This window comes from Monodon monoceros, unplaced genomic scaffold (genome assembly GCF_005190385.1).
Source record: "Monodon monoceros isolate NGI ecotype Baffin Bay Population unplaced genomic scaffold, NGI_Narwhal_1 Super_Scaffold_22, whole genome shotgun sequence".
NCBI classification, from domain to species: domain Eukaryota; kingdom Metazoa; phylum Chordata; class Mammalia; order Artiodactyla; family Monodontidae; genus Monodon; species Monodon monoceros.
In genome coordinates this window covers 28,850,084-28,868,976 of record NW_021703779.1, presented here as the reverse complement: position 1 = coordinate 28,868,976, position 18,893 = coordinate 28,850,084, and the positions used below count along the sequence as shown (strand labels likewise).

Here is an 18,893-nt window from a genome sequence, read left to right as displayed (position 1 = left end):
AGCTACCTTCACTGAGTTGGAACATATTTTTAATTATTTAAAATCATAAATTTATACCTTACAGAATGTTTCAAGGTATTAAATAGGCATGCTTTGATATTGTAAATGTATCTTTAAAATGTTCATACATTTTAGTACATAGAGAATTTTAGTACATTTTCAAGTTTTATTTTGGAGATCTTTAAAAAGTAAAATTTAAAGGAGTTTGCATGTATAAGCTTTGATTTATGTGAATTTCTGACAATCATTTATGTCCTATGCATTTTATTGTACTTTTGGATAATCCTTTATATGTAATGAATATGTAGTTTTAGCCTATGTATTATGTGTAGAGCCACTTGTAGTGCAGACCCTTTGTAAATCTGCTACAATAAGGTACATAAATTAATCAAAATGTGAAGAAAATGTGAAATGTTTTTGAGTGAACAGAATTGGGATCCTGGGACATTGCAGCAGAAACCTGGGCATGATTATATCCCACTTCCGTCCTTTTACAAGAGAATTGTAAAACTTGAAGAGGTATCAAAGAGCAATGAGAGAGGCCTCAAATAGACTATAATTATGTCCCTGTCCTATTCAGAGATGTTCAGTGACCAAACATTCGTTGTCTAACAGTGTGAAGCATCTTCCAAAAAAGATGAAACAAACTTGCAAAGTTATACCGCATGAGTAAAAGGGTCATGGCCAGAACAAAGGATGTGATCATGCACTTATCCTACTAAATGAACAGATTGAAGGACCTCATCCTTGTTTTTATTGTCTCCCAGTCCAAATATGGCTACTTTACCTGTAAGCCGTATATGTGTGAAAAAGTGTGAAGACCAGAGGGATTTCTTCTAAAGTACTGTGACTTTTTTTTTTCATGTGAGAAGGGAAACTCTGCTCTTGAATTTCTACCTATGTACATTGTCAGAATCATGTCACTTGGCCATCACTAGCTATAAGAGAAGTTGGGAAATTGAGTGTCTTACCTTCCAGGTTTTATAGTAGAGAGCCTCAGAGAAGAAGGTGGCCGTGAATCATTTTTTATGTACCCCATTCCATAGTTCTGCCACAAGCCTATGAAGATTGACATGGAGCAACATCATAGTTTTGAAATAACAATGATCTTTCATGTTTTGTTATCCCAATTAAATATTGCTTTAAGTTGCTTATAACTTAATTATATGTGAATCAGAAGATACTGAACATTTTGGGTTAGTTCAATGGATTTAGAAAAAGAAGTGAAATAGTAATTATTGCAAATGTATTTCAGTCACTTGAAAATTTGATGCAACATTCAGAGGATAACCCAAATCAGATTCGCATATTGGCACAGACCCTAACAGATGGCGGAGTCATGGATGAACTGATCAATGAGGAACTCGAGACATTTAATTCTCGTTGGAGAGAACTACATGAAGAGGTATGACAAGAAGAGTGAAAAAAATCTCTTTAAACTAATTTGCATGAAGACTAGCAAATACCTTTATGCCTCTCAGTCAAAATGAGGAATAATTTAAATATTAGCTCAGCTTCCAGGTTGTAGAAACTTTCAAGTTCTAGACATAGATGAAATATTTATATGTGTATCATATCATTTTATCTTACTAAAACTTTATAAAGTATGGGTTGTAATAGGAAACCTGAGACAGACCAAGTACAGTAACTCGCTCAAATCTTCACATGAGTAAATAGTTAATCTGGTGTTCAAAATCGGGTCTTATCTGACCACAGTTCTTTTCCATATGCAAGATTAACTAATATGTGTAGGTATCGTCACCTCTCTCTCTCTCTTTCTCTGTTCAAACATGTACACACATGTTTGTTATGGTCATATATAATCTGTTAATAATACATGTGATTTTATTAGTGCCCAAGATATTGGATATTGTTTATTGTTCCCAGATAATATGAGTTTGTATTTACATATAACAGAGGGGTTTTCATATTTAAAAATTAATACATATGGTGTGAATTTTTCAAATCAAAATTGAAAAAATTAAGATATTTTTCTGAATCAAACAATATTTTGCATACACTCTCCTAAATCAAGAATGGATTATTTGTCAAGAAGGAAAAAAAATTCATAATGAGGTTTACTTCATATCTGATTGCTAAGTGCATCTATAACATGTGAGACACTGAAGGTTTGGTAATAAGTCAGAAAAAGTATCTGTACTTCACTACTTATAGTCATTGATTAGTTAAGCAAAAAATTATTCATTTCTTAGTGTGTTCCAGGACATGGAAACAAATAATATCCTTATAAGATGCAAAATGTTGGGTTAAAAGTTACGACAGAGGATTAGAGAACATAGAAAAGGACACAGACTTGTGTGGGTCAGCAGTGAAAGGTATTTGGGGTAGCTTTCCTAGAGAAGATTTGTTGTAAACTACATTTTTAAATTAGAGTAGGAGACAGCCAAATGGGCAAGAGTAAGAGGGTGATTCCAGGCAGGCAGCCACCAGCAGCTACAGAAAATTGGAAGTATTTGGTTTTGCTAAAACACAGAATGCAAATGGGAGTCTGGTTGAAGGTGAGCCTGAACAAATAAGCATGAGTGAGATTGCTAAGGGAGATCTATGCTTCACAAAAAGCCTGCTGTAGAGCCATGCACTTAGGGAACCACTGAAGGGTTTAACTTATAAGGGGAAAGGAGAAGAGAGGTGCCACCATCAGATTACGTTACCTCTGTGGAGACTGGACAGTGGGGTGGGGGGGTCTAAGAGACAGGGAGACTGCAAGCAGTGAGACCAAGTAAGAAGCGATACTTTTAGCTCAGTTGAAGGCAAGGCCATTGGTGATAGATACAGAGCAAATGCAAAATTCAGAAGAGTATCTGGGTTTCTGACTCAGGTGATTGAGTATCAGATATTTTTCAGAAACAACTTTGAGAAAGTAAGAAAAAACAAGTTTGGATGTGAAAGATCACATGTCATTTTTTACCCCCATTGAGCCAGACGTATCTGTTTAAGTTTGATATTAATCAAAAGCAACCCGAGTGAAGACCTTAGGCTCTGGTAATTTATTTTGGACATGATACCAAGAAGGACAAGTGAGTGCATGGGGAGAATGGAGAATGAAATGTTGGAAGTCTGATAAAGGATGCTTTTATGAGTGAGTTTCCATTGGGAGTTACTGAGCTCAGTCCCACTGGGAGCTTTAAAGAAATCAGGTAGAACACCAGTGTCATAGAGCTCACTTAGAATTGTCCCGCTGGGCTAATGGAAGCTGGAACATTTGTCCACCAATTTTCCTCCCTTTGTGTTTGAGGATTGCCCTTGGGTGCATAAAATCCCAGTACTTCTGGGCGGCCTAGAGCAGTAAAATTGAGAAATGTGGAGGCTTAAGGTGGGAATCTAGCAGTGCGTGCACATACTGGCCACCAAAGCTTCAAGTGAACTTAGAGGTTCTGAGGCTAAGAGGTTATGTGGCTGGGCAGCAACAGGATCTGCTGCAGTACTTACGGAGTACCCAGGTGGAGATATTCCCTAATCCAGTAAGAGAGAGTTACACAGCCCTAAAGTTAAAGAGAGTGATTCAGACTAGTTACACAGATGGGGAATTTGTCAGGCTACGTGCTAATTAAAACTGCAGAGTTCCTGAGATCATCCCAAATAAGCCAAAAGAAAAAGAATCAGACAGAATTTCAGAGTTATACCCCATATCAAGTTTTCGGCTGAGGAAACAGTGTCTACAAAGGAGATGAGAAGAAATGATCAGAGGTAAGAGGAGACGCAAGTTAAAACCAGGGTGCTTAGCAGGTAGCAGTTTATAAAGAGGAGTCATGAAAAACTGTCAAGTATGGGTGGAGAAACCCAGTAAGATGAAGACAGAATTGGGCAAAAAGGATGTCACTTGTGACCTTTCCTAGAGCAGTTTTGATGGAGTTTTCCTGAGGATAGAGAGACTCTGGTGACAGTGCGATACAGAAGATATTAGAGAAAAGGACGGGGAAGGCAAGTGTGCACGATCCTTGTGAGGAGCTTGGCTGTGAAGGCAAAGAAAGGTCCTAAGGAGGGATGGTAGCTATGACGGTATGCAGGGAACCTTTTGTTATTTACATGGGGGAGAAGTTTGATCATGTTTATACATTGGAAAGAAAGAAGTCCTGATTAGCAGAGACTCCAGACAATCCTTAATCCTGCACTACCTTTGGTTAGTAGTCTAATCATACTTTCTCCATATCAATATAAGGGACTACGGACTGGAAATAGGCGATTCTAAACAGTCCTTTAGCCCTTGACCCTATCGCACTGTTACTGGACGTGGGCAGAAGTAGGTATTCCGAGGTGGCAACTAGGTCAAAGGTCATTTACATTTGGATTTTGATATAGAATTGGAATGTGCTTGTATTTGTATTTGAATTTTAGTGTCAGGTTAGAAATTAGAGTTCAATCAAAAAAAACGTCAAAAGGCACACTGTAAAACTGATTTTGGCTAAGGTGTGAAGAGGGCCAAATTTTAATCATTAACCATGTTCAGTGTTTGTCTATTCTGTCCTTAGGAGTAGACCAGTCTCTAATCCTGATCTTGGCATCAGCCTCATTTATGTAATGCTCTTGCAAACCTTTAGCAACACAAAAAACTACTTATGTCTTTACATTTCAAAGGTCTCTGTTGTGGAACCTGGTATTTCCCCCAAATAGATAATAATTCAACTCAACAACAAACCTTGATTGAACACTTATTTTGCTGTATCCAAACTGAGTTTTAAAGCATTGAAATTTGAATCAGAAAATCTTGGGTTGGAATAACCCTTGGTATTAATCAGGGTCAGACAGGTAACAGAAAACAGGTTACACAGTAACTTGAACAGGGAACGTTTAATACAAATAAGTATTAAGTAATTACTGGGAATTAATTTTTAAGAGGAAATAGAAGAGAACTCCAAAGAATTCCCTAGAACCAAGGGATAGTACCCAGGGAAGGAACTGACTTGGAAAGTGAGGGGCTCTACCCAAGGCTGGGATTCAAACCTGTTTGGAAAGAGTATGTCTCCAGAGCATGAGATGACAAAGAAGTTTGCTGGGTTGACCCAAACCGGAGCTAGTATGTAGTCAGTGGGCTGAAGCTTGGGTGAAGGGAATCTTGGAGTGGAATGATGACAAGATTCATGGGGAGGTAACCTGTGGGGGCTGCTATTGAATTTTCTGGGAAGCTAGAGGGGATTGCCTGTTGGACTCACTGGGAAGCTAGCTACAGTAGGGGCCACTGAATTTAGGGAAACCAGCTTGGCTCCAGAAAGCTGCCCATGGATTTGGCACCCAGGTTGGACTTGGCACTGGAGCACCCACTGAACTTGTCAGAAGGCACCTGTAGAGGGTGCTGCTAAAATTTATTGGGGGGGGTGGGGAACAGACGAGGTGAACCCCACCAGGCATCCCACAGGCCAACCCAGAGCCACGGGAGCAAGAAGTAAAAACACACTGAACAGAGAAAACTTCACCTCCCCCAGTGTCACTCCAGCACCCTTTATTGACAAAGCTTAGCATCCTGCCAGCTGGCAAAGAGAGAAATATTCCTGTAACATGAATGTTAAAAGACAATAAACACATCCATCTACAACCCATTGGCTCTGTACTCTTGGGAAATATTTTCAAGCTTCCATTTCCTCATCTGCGATGACAGATCCTATTTCATAAGATTCTCCTGAGCAATATATAAAATACTGCCTGGAAAGTGTTTTTATTTTTACTAGGTTGTATGCTGTAGTATCTACCCTCAAAGCAGTGTATGTGTGTGTGTGCGTGCATGCGTGTGTGCTACCAGGGCAGGGATAGACAAACATATACATATATTCCAATGTGAAAAACAATGAAATGTACACACCTCCATTATTTAAATAAAATTCAGAAGACTGACGAAAGGACTTTTATCATTCCATAGGTCTTAAAATTGGAAGGAATTTTTCATTCTACTTCAGTAATCAATTAAACAGAACGCTATAGTAACAATAAATAAACTTGAAACCACTATTAGCCCTGGCTATGCTTATATAAGATATCTAGCCAATAATAACCTGAGAGTAATTTGGCAATGTAAATAAAGCATATTTGGTGCTTTAGAGCTTTGATGAAAACCACATCGTGTTAGAGATAATATCCTTCTCAAATTCTGTTCTGCTAGTCTTTAGTATGCCAATGTGACTTTAAAAATAAGATGTTGAGTTAAAAGGATGAGTAGACAGCGTTTTCCTAGTTCTCAGGGTATAATCTGAGTACTTTGATCAATTCCAGACTATCTAGGTAATAGAGAAATATCTAGTACTTTGTTAGCTAAATCAATCGTTTGGATGTTCCCACTGAATATTCAGTTGAAAAGACTGGTGTTTTGATGCAATGCAGATGCAGCCTTGGGATAATTATCTAAGAGTCTGGGGAAATAAAATAATCACAGTAACAGAGTTTTAAAATTGATTTCCTTTTTAAAAAAATCTATGTTGTATATTGGATTGTTATAGTCAAAAATTCTGAATTTTTTAAGCCATAAATTTCTTGATTTTTTTTTTTTTTGGCTAAAGAAAAACAGTTTTTCCATTAATAAACAAGTGCCCTTTCTCTTGAATATGAGCCTTAGCCCATTTTCTTCTCGATTAAAATGCCTATGTCAAAGGTTTGGTTTTTTTTTTTTTAATTGCCTAACTGATGTTTCCTGTAGGGGCAATTATGCAGAACAAAGGTAACATTCAGTTGCCTGTTAGATCAATCAAACAGCCAGAGATTTTATTGCCTATGAATATTTAAAAGAGATTTGCTAGATCCTGTTCCTAATTTCAGAGTGTGAGTTTGCATTCAGATAAGTGATAAATTATTTCCATTCCTTGAAAAGGCATCTTTCACTCTTCATAATCATATGGCACTACATTTTCTACTCACAGTAATGATTTGAGAGATGGTTAGCAAACCAGGAAACAGCTCCAAAAATTGTACCAAATAATCTAATTTTTCCAACTTATTACAGAGTAACCAAGCTACAGACGATTTGTTAGCGATACAGCAAAATGTATAATAATAGCAATAATAGTATAATTGTTACAAAGGGCCAGGCACTGCTCCAAGTGTCTGACATGCATTTTCTCATTTGTTCTCACAGCAACCTTATGTTATAAGGACTTCTATTGTGCATTCCTATTTTATAGAAATGGATAGGGTATCAAAGGGCACAAAGCTAGTATGCTTAGATCCAGGTCTCTGCTCTTGGAGCCTGGGCACATACTGGTTGACCATGCTGCCTTCAATCTCAGTGATCTTTTCCTTATATTAAAAATAAAAGCTGCTTGGTAAGAAGTGAATATTGCAAGTAATTAGTTTCCCAATTTCTAAGGAAAGCTTACAGTATGAGTTTAAAAATATTAGGGATGACTAATTTTATAAAAAGCATTTTAGAGCTTTAAATATTAAAATCACATGTATTTAGAAGTCCAAAGCCTTTACCAGTTCTCTTGATTAGTGATTATTTCATCTTTCTTGTGTATTGTGAATGCCCCCATTTCTGGTCTTCTCAAAGTCATGTATAAGTTTTTTTCACGTGACATTAAATAGCAGACAGTAAAAGAGAAGAAGCAAAATCTAAATTGGTTGATTCTGTTTAGTAGTAACGCTCATGATAGGCAGCTTGAGGGACTCATGAATTGCTCCAGTAATTAGAACTTTGAATTGGTCACTGAGTGTCACATCTACCTTAGCATAGATAGGGAAGAATAGACAAATATTGACTGAAGGAAAACTGTAAAGTAATCCAGGAAAACAAGTGACTGTATATCAGTCTTGAGGTCAGAATTATTATTGGAAAGCCATTTATCTATAAAAGAATATCTTTATGATTTTGTCAATGTGTTTACTTCTTAGAAAATATCAATGTATAATATAAATAGTAAAAGCTACAATTTACTGAGTGCATTTTTATGTCAGTCCTTGTGCTAAGCAATTATAAACAGTGTTAAACTTAATCCCCACATTATTTTTGAGGTAGATTTGATTAACTCCACATATGTTGAGAAGGGGCTGACTTCCATTCCCAAGGATGAGGCAGACTCAGTTTTCTAAAATGCCCTCTTCAAAGCACCAAGATGCTGGGAAATTTCCAACAAATACAGTTTTAAATGTTTTCTCTCTTGCAAGGAAGTGGATAAACCTTTAAAGGCCAGGACAAAGAAAAAAATGCAGATGAAACAAAAGTCATAGAACTAATACAACTATGAGCACTGACCCTTGTATTGCCTTAGTGCTAAAAGCTAATGCTAGAAACCCAGAGTTTGGTTAAATTAAGCCATTTGATACAGTAGAAATCTGAGCCTCAGGCTCAAGCAAATGGGGGAGGTGAACAGAGATTCTATGTAAAACAAGGGTTATATCTTCAGTACAATGATGGACGGGGGTATTCTGTCTGTGAAATGTCCTAATATAAAAATATGTCTATCTTCCCACTCTAAGTATAAAATTAAAAGTAAGAATAATTATAATCATCTCACCTGAAAATGTGTAACCGTAGGCCTGTTCTTGTGAGAGTCGCTTATTTGAGTGTTTATTACCAGTAAGCGTCAAGGTATCCCTAAGACAAGAGATTAAGTTAAAGTAGCTCCAGGTTGGTAGCACCCTAGCACTAGTGAGAGGTGAATCCAAATTCTTAGAAAGAAAAGCACCTTAGTATTCTCACAGACTAAATTTTGTGAAATTTGAGCTCACGATAAACCCCACAAGCACAAGAAAACAAGCCATCATGAAGCAAAGTAATCACATGCAACACAGAGTGAATTTAGATCACCTCCTCTACAATATCAGGTACTAGAATTGCCAGGTAATTAATATAAGTAGGTGAAATGTTAAAGAAAGAAATGAGAGTGAGAATCAAATGAAGAAATAAGACACTAAAAGTTGATGAGGAAGATTTGAAAAACAGATCAAAATATGAGTACTAAAATTAAAATTATCACTCTAAAAATTGGAAAAAATAATGGCTGTGTTCAGTGTATATTAAACAGTTGAAAAAAATGAGTTATGAGGAAATTGAAATATAAGGAATGTGGTACCAAAACCTAAGGAGGTAGACAGTATGAACAGGAAGGCAAAATATATATTGGGAGTAGGTCGTGAATGTCTAACTTATGTCTAATGGGAGACTCTGAGGCAAGAATAAAGAAAATGGATAGGCGGGAATATGTGAAGGATACTGAGGAATAACTTGCAGAGCCAACCTACTTAACCAGGAAGCACAATATATAACAGGCAGCATAAATAAATAGAAATCCACGCTTAGACATTTCAGAGTGAAACTGCAGAATTCCAAAAACAAAGACAAATTTACATTAGCAACCAGAGAGGAGAGACAGATCATTTTTGAAGGAATGAAACTTAGACTGACATTAGACTTTTTAACTACAACAAAAGAATCAGAAAAAAAATTGGAAAAATGTTTTCAAGATATTGAGAAAAAATTACCACCATCCCAGAGTTCTGAACCTAGCAAAATTGCAAGGGCAAATTAGACATTTTCAGAGAAACAGAAATTGAGATTTTTACCTCAGCAGATCCTTTCTAAAGCAAAGAAATTCCACAAGGAAGATCTGAGATGCCCTGAAATAAAGAGACACGAGAGAGATAATTCTTCCAGATACGTGAGGATACAGCAAGAAGGAGACCATTTGCAAACTAGAAAGAGGGCCCTCACCAGACACTGAATCTGCAGATACCTTGATCTTGAACTTCTCAGCCTCTAGAACTGTGAGAAATAATGTATGCTGTTTAAGCCCCCTGATCTATGGTATTTTGTTATAGAAGCCCAAGCTGATTAAGACAGGCTGAAAAATACGGCTAGAAAATATTCTTACTAAAATTTGACAAAAATGGTACAAGAAGGAAAGATGTACAGATGGCCAAAGGCACATGAAAAAATGCTCATCATTGCTAATCATCAGAGAAATGCAAATCAAAACGACAATGAAATATTACCTCACACCTGTCAAAATAGCTGTCATCAAAATGTACACAAATAACAAATGTTGGTGAGGATGTGAAGAAAAGGGCACCCTAGTACACTGTAGGTGGGTTTGTAAATTGGTGCAGCCACTATGGAAAACAGTATGAGGTTCCTAAAAAAACTAAAAATAGAACTACCATATGATCCAGCAATTCCATTCCTGGGTATACATCTGAAAAAAACAAAAACATTAACTTGAAGAGATACATGCACCCCAGTCTTCATAGCAGCATTATTTACAATAGCCAAGATATGGAAGCAGCCCAAGTGTCCATCAACAGAGTATGAATACAAAAAATATGTATTTATGTATGTATATGTGTGTGTGTGTACACACACACAATGGAATATTACACATTAAAAAAGAATGGAATTCTGCCATTTCCAACAATGTGGATGGACCTAAAGAGTGTTATGCTTAGTGAAATAACTAAGATAAAGACAAATACTCTATGTTATTACTTATATGTTTATCTCAGGAATCTAAAAAATAAAATGAACAAATATATATAACAAAAAAGAAACAGATTCACAGGTATAGAGAGCAAACTAGTGGTTACCAGTGAGGGGAGGGAAAGGGGAGGGGTGATAGAAGGGTATGGGGTTAAGAGATACAAACTACTATGTATAAAATAAATAAGAAACAAGGATATATTGTACAGCACAGGAAAATATAGCCATTATTTTGTAATAACTTTAAATGGAGTATAATCTATAAAAATATTGAGTCACTATGTTGTACACATGAAACTAATATAATGTTGTAAAACAACTATACTTCAATTTTAAAAATTGATGAAAATGGTACAAGAAGCAAAGTCCCATGCCAGTCTCACTCATAAACACATAAGAAAGAATTCTGAAACAAATTTTGCCTAACTAGATCCAGTTGTAAGTGAAATAGTTTTAAGCTTCATGCTGTCTTTTCTTTCTTCACTCACTCCTTTGGATATTTTATGCAGTGTTGTGGCTTTAAATATTCTTTACATGCTAATGGATTCTCAAAATATTATCTCTAATACAGACCTCTGCCCTAAACTCCAGAACTGTATATGCACCCTTCTGTTATGTCTCTATGTGGATATTTAGTAAGCAGCTCAAACATAACATACTCAGATTCGAGCTCCTATCAAACCTACCCAACAGTTTCTCCATTCTCGTTCATGTCAACTCATTCTTTAAATTTCTCAGGCCAGAAACTTAAGGTAATCTTGGGCTCTTCTCTTTCTTCACCATTCTCTCTCCAGCAGATCGGAAAGGTGGTCTTAGCAGATCTAAGTGTGGTCTGGCAGGCAATAAGAGGTATATAAGCCACTCATATTTTTCTTTATGAGCAAGGTTATTTATTTATTTATTTTTGCGGTACGCAGGGCCTCTCACTGTTGTGGCCTCTCCCGTTGCGGAGCACGGGCTGCGGACGCGCAGGCTCAGCGGCCATGGCTCACGGGCCCAGCCGCTCCACGGCATGTGGGATCTTCCCGGACCGGGGCACGAACCCGTGTCCCCTGCATCAGCAGGCGGACTCTCAACCACTGTGCCACCAGGGAAGCCCGAGCGAGGTTATTTTTTATAGCTCTTTATACTTGGTGTGTCCTTAAGGAAAAAAATATCAAATGTCTTGGCCTCTGTCTATAAATCTGCTGTCACCATAAAGAGATGATATTAAGCTTATGCTCCAAATGATTACAGAAGGCAGATTTTTTTTTTACATGCTGTCTCTTCACCTGTTTTACTGCTAAGGTATAAGTATAATTTTTAGCAAAACTATTAGGCCAATGAAAATGCATCTATGTATTAAATTACTGATCAGATTATTTTTATGGACTAAGATTTTTGACATGTCTAATTTTAATGAAAAGTAGATAAAGAAAGTTACTATAGGTAAAGAGTATCAATAAAATGTTACTAACTTCTAAATTTTCTTTAAAATGATAGAGTTAATGAACTTAGAATTAGCTGAGTTCTAATAGTTAACTTCCTTTTTGGCATATAAAAATACTTAAAATAATTTTTACTTCTCTTCTTCCTACATTGTTCATACATAAACTGCAGAACCTAGTACTTGTAAAAGTAGTCTCTACTGGCTGGATTTGTTTGCTCAACTCCCATTTACTCCTTCACTTATTAATTATAGTTGTCTTGTTCAGTTGCTAGAGGGGCAACTGTGAGATTAAATTGGCATAAAAGAAGAAATTGGCAGTGGTAAAGTAAAGGCAGTAAACGTAAATTATTCTTCAACATGTTTGGTAACAAGAAACGGTAATTGTGTGATGGAATGGAGGTGGTAACTAATACTAGGGTGGTAATCATTTTGCAATTTATAAATGTGTCAAATCAATACCTCGTACACCTTAAACTTACACCATGTTATGTGTCAAATATATGTCAATAAAGCAGGAAAAAAAGAATTAGCATGTGTTTGATAATGAAAAAATATGTTTGATGATGAAAAAGGAGAGAGAAGGGCCAGTTTCATGAGTAATAGGATAGAGGTAATTTTACACCTCATTGACTGTCAGAACAGTGAAGATTTAAGCCTGTTTGTAATCTGGGGGAAGATCCAATAGAGATATGTTCTTAATATGTAAGAGCAAGGTCTTACAGGAGAGGATACCTGAGCAAAAATGGAAGGATGAACTTCGGGAGTGAAAAAAGAGAATTGAGATAATATGAAGATAATTTCAGGTGAAATTAGGAAGACTGAGAAAATTTACTCATGAGAGACTCCATACCTGAGAGGGAGCTAACTCTTCTTTAGGATGTCTTATGTTGGTGGCATGAAGAAGTGGGGGTGGGAGAATAGAGGACCAGTGCCTTTGAGAAAGTGAGGGTGGAAAGCATTTGGAATAGGAGCTCTTCTGTCATAGAGAGGAATTCAAAATAAGCAGAAGTGTTAACGAACAGTACAGTAGACTCAGCAGTAGTCAGTAAAACAGTTTGCAGTGGAAACAGTCAGTTATGTACCTTTCTCCCATAGTTTCCAGCAAAATAATCATCTTATTCTCAACCATACACAAACAATCATGTGGACAATCAAAAGAAAAGGGACTTTAATTTCCATTATCTTCAGTTAATGTATCCAATATCTCTAGGATGTATTTGATTATATCCCGAAACAACTAAGAGACTGGTCTTTGGAGTCTTATCTTCCAATTAATACTCGTATTTGGAAGTCATTCATTTTGTATTCATATTTCCTCCACCAGTATGTCACTGTGTCCTGGTGCATCTAATTTGAATTTCATGTTTTTTAAAAAATTTATTTCTTGAACTTATCCAATTTTGTTTGGTTTCTTATTTCAACCTTATAGCTATTGGCCACTTTCCCCAAATTATGTAATCAGGATCAGCTACTTAATTTTTAGGGCCAATAGAAGAGGAGATGCAGGTTCCTTGTTCAAAAATTAAGAATTTCAGGAGAATGACAGCAAAACATGAAACCAAGCTTGAGTTCTTATAAGCATGGAGTACTGCATGACTGCACAGGCTGCCAGCCCATGATGCCAGCCCCAATTGTTATTTTATATATTTGGTTAATTTTACACCTAAATTGGTTTTGAATATATGCAGGAGTTACAGAACTTAGACTCATTTCTACAGAACATCATTATTTAAAAAGATTTCAGTGAAGGGCTTCCCTGGTGGCGCAGTGGTTGAGAATCCGCCTGCCGATGCAGGGGACGCGGGTTCGTGCCCCGTTCCGGGAAGATCCCACATGCCGCGGAGCGGCTAGGCCTGTGGGCCATGGCCGCTGAGCCTGCGCGTCCGGAGCCTGTTGCTCCGCAACGGGAGAGGCCCCAACAGTGAGAGGCCCGCGTATCGCAAACAAACAAACAAACAAAAAAGATTTCAGTGAAGATGATCGACCAATGCTAACTGCTTTAGTATTTTGAAAGGTAGAATTTTAATCTAATTCTTAGAGTGTTAACTATGGATGTAGTTTCTAGGATTACATTTTTCACATTTTAAATTTGATGCTTTCTTTCCTTACTTTGGAAGAAAGGTTATTGGATATCTTGAATTTTGACTTTCCTAGGTAAATGCTCTGTGTTAAAGCTGTCATCTTTATGTAAAAAATGCACCACAAGCAGACTGTTAGGCCAAACATCTGTGCTCAAGGTGACTTTATTTTTGAGCTGAGTGGTGGACTATGCAACTTGCTCTCATAATAATTTTAATTGAATAATTGGTCAAGAGTGATTAGATTTTGAAGGAAAAACTCACCTGTGTAATATTTACACACAGATAATAAAGCCAATAGCCCAGCCCTCTTTAACGTAAGAAAAATAGACAAGACAGTATTTAATTTTTTTTAATTAGAAAAGAGTTTTGCTCCTCTATCTTCTCTATCTTCTTTTGTAATATAAGAAATATGTATCTATTTGTTTCTGCCCCTGGTTCTTGACACATAGCTCCTAAAACCCTTGTAAATAGAGATGGTAGGAAGAACATTTGTTCTGGTATTTAATCTTTGACCTCAGTTCCTGACACAGAAATCCTAAGACCTTTGTAGTTTCCTAAGTGATAGGAGCATCTGACACTGAACTCCTTGGAATTTACTGGGTGATAGGAATATCTTTTGTTCTAATTAGGTGGCTCTTGGTGCGCTCCTAGATGGGGGCTGGTCACCGGAGAGACCAAGCCAAAATTAGAAGCTTGGATCTTTCATGCCTACCCCCCCCCATTCTCTGGAGATGGGAGAGGGACTGGAAATGGAGTTGATAATTGGTGACACATATGTGATAAAGCCCCCATTAAAAATCCCAATAGTATGGAGTTCAGAAAACGTCCAGGTTTGTGGACACATCAACACTGGGAGGGTGACATGCTCCAGCTTCACAGAGACAGAAGCTCTTGTGCTTGGGACCCTTCCAGACATTGCCCTATATACCTCTTCAGAGGATTCATCTGAATCCTTTCTTTTCCTTCTAGCTTTATTGAGACATAATTGACCCACAGTTTAAGGTGCACTGCATAATGATTTGACTTACATATATCATGAAATGATAATCACAACAATATGTTTAGTGAACATCCATCATCTCATATAGATACAAAATTAAAGAAACAAAAAAATTTCCTTGTGATAAGAACTCTTAGGCTTTATTCTCTTAACAACTTTCATATATAGCATACAACAGTGTTAATTATATTTATCATATTGTTCATTATGTCCCTAGAACTTATTTATCTTATCCTTGTGAGTTTGTACCTTTTGACTACCTTTATCCAATTCCTCCTCCTCCAACCCCCTACCTCTGGTAGCCACAAATCTGATCTCTTCTGATATGAGTTTGCTTTTGAAGTATAATTGATCTACAGCACTGTGTTAGTGCCTGTTACACAACATAGTGATTCGATATTTTTTTTCTTTTGTAGGGATTTTTACATTCTTAAAGAAATTTATTGAAGTATAGTTGATTTACAGTGTGTTTAATTTCTGCTGTACAGCATAGTGACTCAGTTATACATATGTATAACTTCTTCATATTCTTTTCCATTATGGTTTATTACAGGATATTGAATATAGTTCCCTGTGCTATACAGTAGGACCTTGTTGTTTATCCATTCTATATATACTAGTTTGCATCTACTAACCCCAAACTCCCAATCTATACATTTCAAAATGGTCACCACGATAAGTCTAGTTATATGTCTCCACACAAAGATATTACATAGTTATTGACTATATTCCCCACACTGTACACTTCATACCAGTGACTCATTTATTTTGCAACTGGAAGTTTGTACCTCTAAACATCCCTCACCTGTTTCTTTCCACTTCTAAACTGCTCTCCTGCTATGTCTTCTTTTATTATCTGAGAAAGGTTGTCTTTCTTTTCCTACCATCAGTTACGTGAGTTACCTTGATTCTTGTGTTTAATAATATTTTAAGATTCATCTTGTATTTTGGTTTAATTACACTCTGTTTGTTAGATACAGAAACTGAAATATTATATAACTTTCACAAGAACAAAGGACAATGGTAAATGTTTTTCATTCTTATTTTAATGATCAGGAATCATAGATATTTATTTTTAATTTTTGTCAGTAGTAATTCCATCATTATCTTTAAATATAATTTACCCTACTGTAGTAAATAGTGTTTCCTGGGTCATTTACATTAACATTTCTGAAATGTTTATAAAAGACAGTAGTTAAATTTTTCTTGTGTTTATACCAATTAGAGCATATTAGCTTTTCTGGTCTAGACACAAAGGGATACACCAACATACATACACACATATATAGTTGTGTATATATTTATATATGCATGTATATAAACATATTTATACTTGCATTTATTTTTATACCTAATTAAGTGTAAGTATTGTATATTCACACTAGACAAATTGTTTTTTCTTTGGTAGAGCATTAAAATCTTTATGAATGAGGGTGATTACGAATATATATTTATGTATTTTTGTAATACTTTTTAACATCTGTATTCGAGTATAATTGCTTTACAATGGTGTGTTAGTTTCTGCTTTATAACAAAATGAATCAGCTATACATATACATATATCCCCACATCTCCTCCCTCTTGCGTCTGCCTCACACCCTCCCAATCCCACCCTCTAGGTGGTCACAAAGCACCAAGCTGATCTCCCTGTGCTATGCAGCTATTTCCCACTAGCTATCTGTTTTACATTTGTTACTATATATAAGTCCATGCCACTCTCTCACTTCACCCCAGCTTACCCTTCCCCCTCCCCATGTCCTCAAGTCCATTCTCTAAGTCTGTGTCTTTATTCCTGTCCTGACCCTAGGCTCTTCAGAACCATTTTTTTTTTAGATTCCATATAAATGTGTTAGCATATGGTGTTTGTTTTTCTCTTTCTGACTTACATCACTCTGTATGACAATCTCTAGGTCCATCCACCTCACTACAAATAACTCAATTTCGTTTCTTTTTATGGCTGAGTAATATTCCATTGTATATATGTGCCACATCTTCTTTATGCATTCATCTGTTGATGGACACTTAGGTTGCTTCCATGTCCTGGCTATTGCAAATAGAGCTGCAATGAACATTTTGGTACATGACTCTTTTGGAGTTATGGTTTTCTCAGGGTCTATGCCCAGTAGTGGGATTGCTGGGTAGTATGGTAGTTCTATTTGTAGTTTTTTAAGGAACCTCCATACTGTTCTCTATAGTGGCTGTATCAATTTATATTCCCACCAACGGTACAAGAGTGTTCCCTTTTCTCCTCACCCTCTCCAGCATTTATTGTTTGTAGATTTTTTGATGATGGCCATTCTGACTGGCGCGAGGTGATACCTCATTGTAGTTTTGATTTGCATTTCTTTAATGATTAATGATGTTGAGCATCCTTTCATGTTTTGTTGGCAATCTGTATATCTTCTTTGGAGAAATGTCTATTTAGGTCTTCTACCCATTTTTGGATTAGCTTGTTTGTTTTTTTGATATTGAACTGCATGAGCTGCTTGTAAATTTTGGAGATTAATCCTTTGTTAGTTGCTTCATTAGCAAATATTTTCTCCCGTTGTGAGGGTTGTCTTTTCGTCTTGTTTATGGTTTCCTTTGCTGTGCAAAAGGTTTTAAGTTTCATTAGGTCCCACTTGTTTATTTTTGTTTTAATTTCCATTTCTCTAGGAGGTGGGTCAAAAAGGATCTTGCTGTGATTTATGTCATAGAGTGTTCTGCGTATGGTTTCCTCTAAGAGTTTGATGGTGTCTGGCTTTACATTTAGGTCTTTAATCCATTTGGAGTTTATTTTTGTGTATGGTGTTAGGGAGTGTTCTAATTACATTCTTTTACATGTAGCTGTCCAGTTTTCCCAACACCACTTATTGAAGAGGATGTCTTTTCTCCACTGTATATTCTTGCCTCCTTTATGAAAGATAAGGTGACCATTTATGCGTGGGTTTATCTCTGGGCTTTCTATCCTGTTCCATTGATATATATTTCTGTTTTGCTGCCAGTACCATACTGTCTTGGTTACTGTCGCTTTGTAGTATAGTCTGAAGTCAGGGAGCGTGATTCCTCCAGCTCTGTTTTTCTTGCTCAAGATTGCTTTGGTTATTCGGGGTCTATTGTGTTTCCATACAAATTGTGAAATTTTTTGTTCTAGTTCTGTGAAAAATGCCAGTGGTAGTTTGATAGGGATTGCATTGAATCTGTAGATTGCTTTGGGTAGTAGAGTCATTTTCACAGTGTTGATTGTTCCAATCCAAGAACATGGTATATCTCTCCATCTATTTGTATCATCTTTAATTTCTTTCATCAGTGTCTTATAATTTTCTGCATACAGGTCTTTTGTGTCCTGAGGTAGGTTTATTCCTAGATATTTTATTCTTTTTGTTGCAATGGTAAATAGGAGTGTTTTCTTAATTTCACTTTCCAATTTTTCATCATTAGTGTATATGAATGCTAGAGATTTCTGTGCATTAATTTTGTATCTTGCTACTTTACCAAATTCATTGATTACCTCCAGTAGTTTTCTGGTAGCATCTTTAGGATTCTCTATGTATAGTCTCATGTCATCTGCAAACTGACAGCTTTATTTCTTCGTTTCCGAATTGGATTCCTTTTATTTCTTTTTCTTCTCAAATTTCTGTGTCTAAAACATCCAAAACTGTGTTGAATAATAGTGGTGAGAGTGGGCAACCTTGTCTTGTTCCTGATCTTAGTGGAAACAGTTTCAGTTTTTCACCATTGAGGACGATGTTGGCTGTGGGTTTTGTCGTATATGGCCTTTATTATGCCAAGGAAAGTTCCCTCTATGCCCAGTTTTTTCAGGGTTTTTATCATAAATGGGTGGTGAATTTTGTCGAAAGCTTTCTCTGCATCGAGATGATCATATGATTTTTCTCCTTCAGTTTGTTAATATGGTGTATCACATTGATTGATTTGCATATATTGAAGAATCCTTGCATTCCTGGGATAAACCCCACTTGATCATGGTGT

The 18,893-nt window shown here is 36.5% G+C and overlaps 1 protein-coding gene across 1 annotated transcript in view; it reads left to right on the top strand.

Annotated features, from left to right (window-relative positions):
* DMD (dystrophin) overlaps positions 1-18,893 on the top strand; it is a 2,107,962-nt gene that overhangs the window by 753,465 nt on the left and 1,335,604 nt on the right. Inside the window, exon 29 of the mRNA XM_029240038.1 lies at positions 1,256-1,405. Coding sequence (XP_029095871.1) covers positions 1,256-1,405 — 150 coding nt within the window. The remainder of the gene's footprint in view (positions 1-1,255; positions 1,406-18,893) is intronic.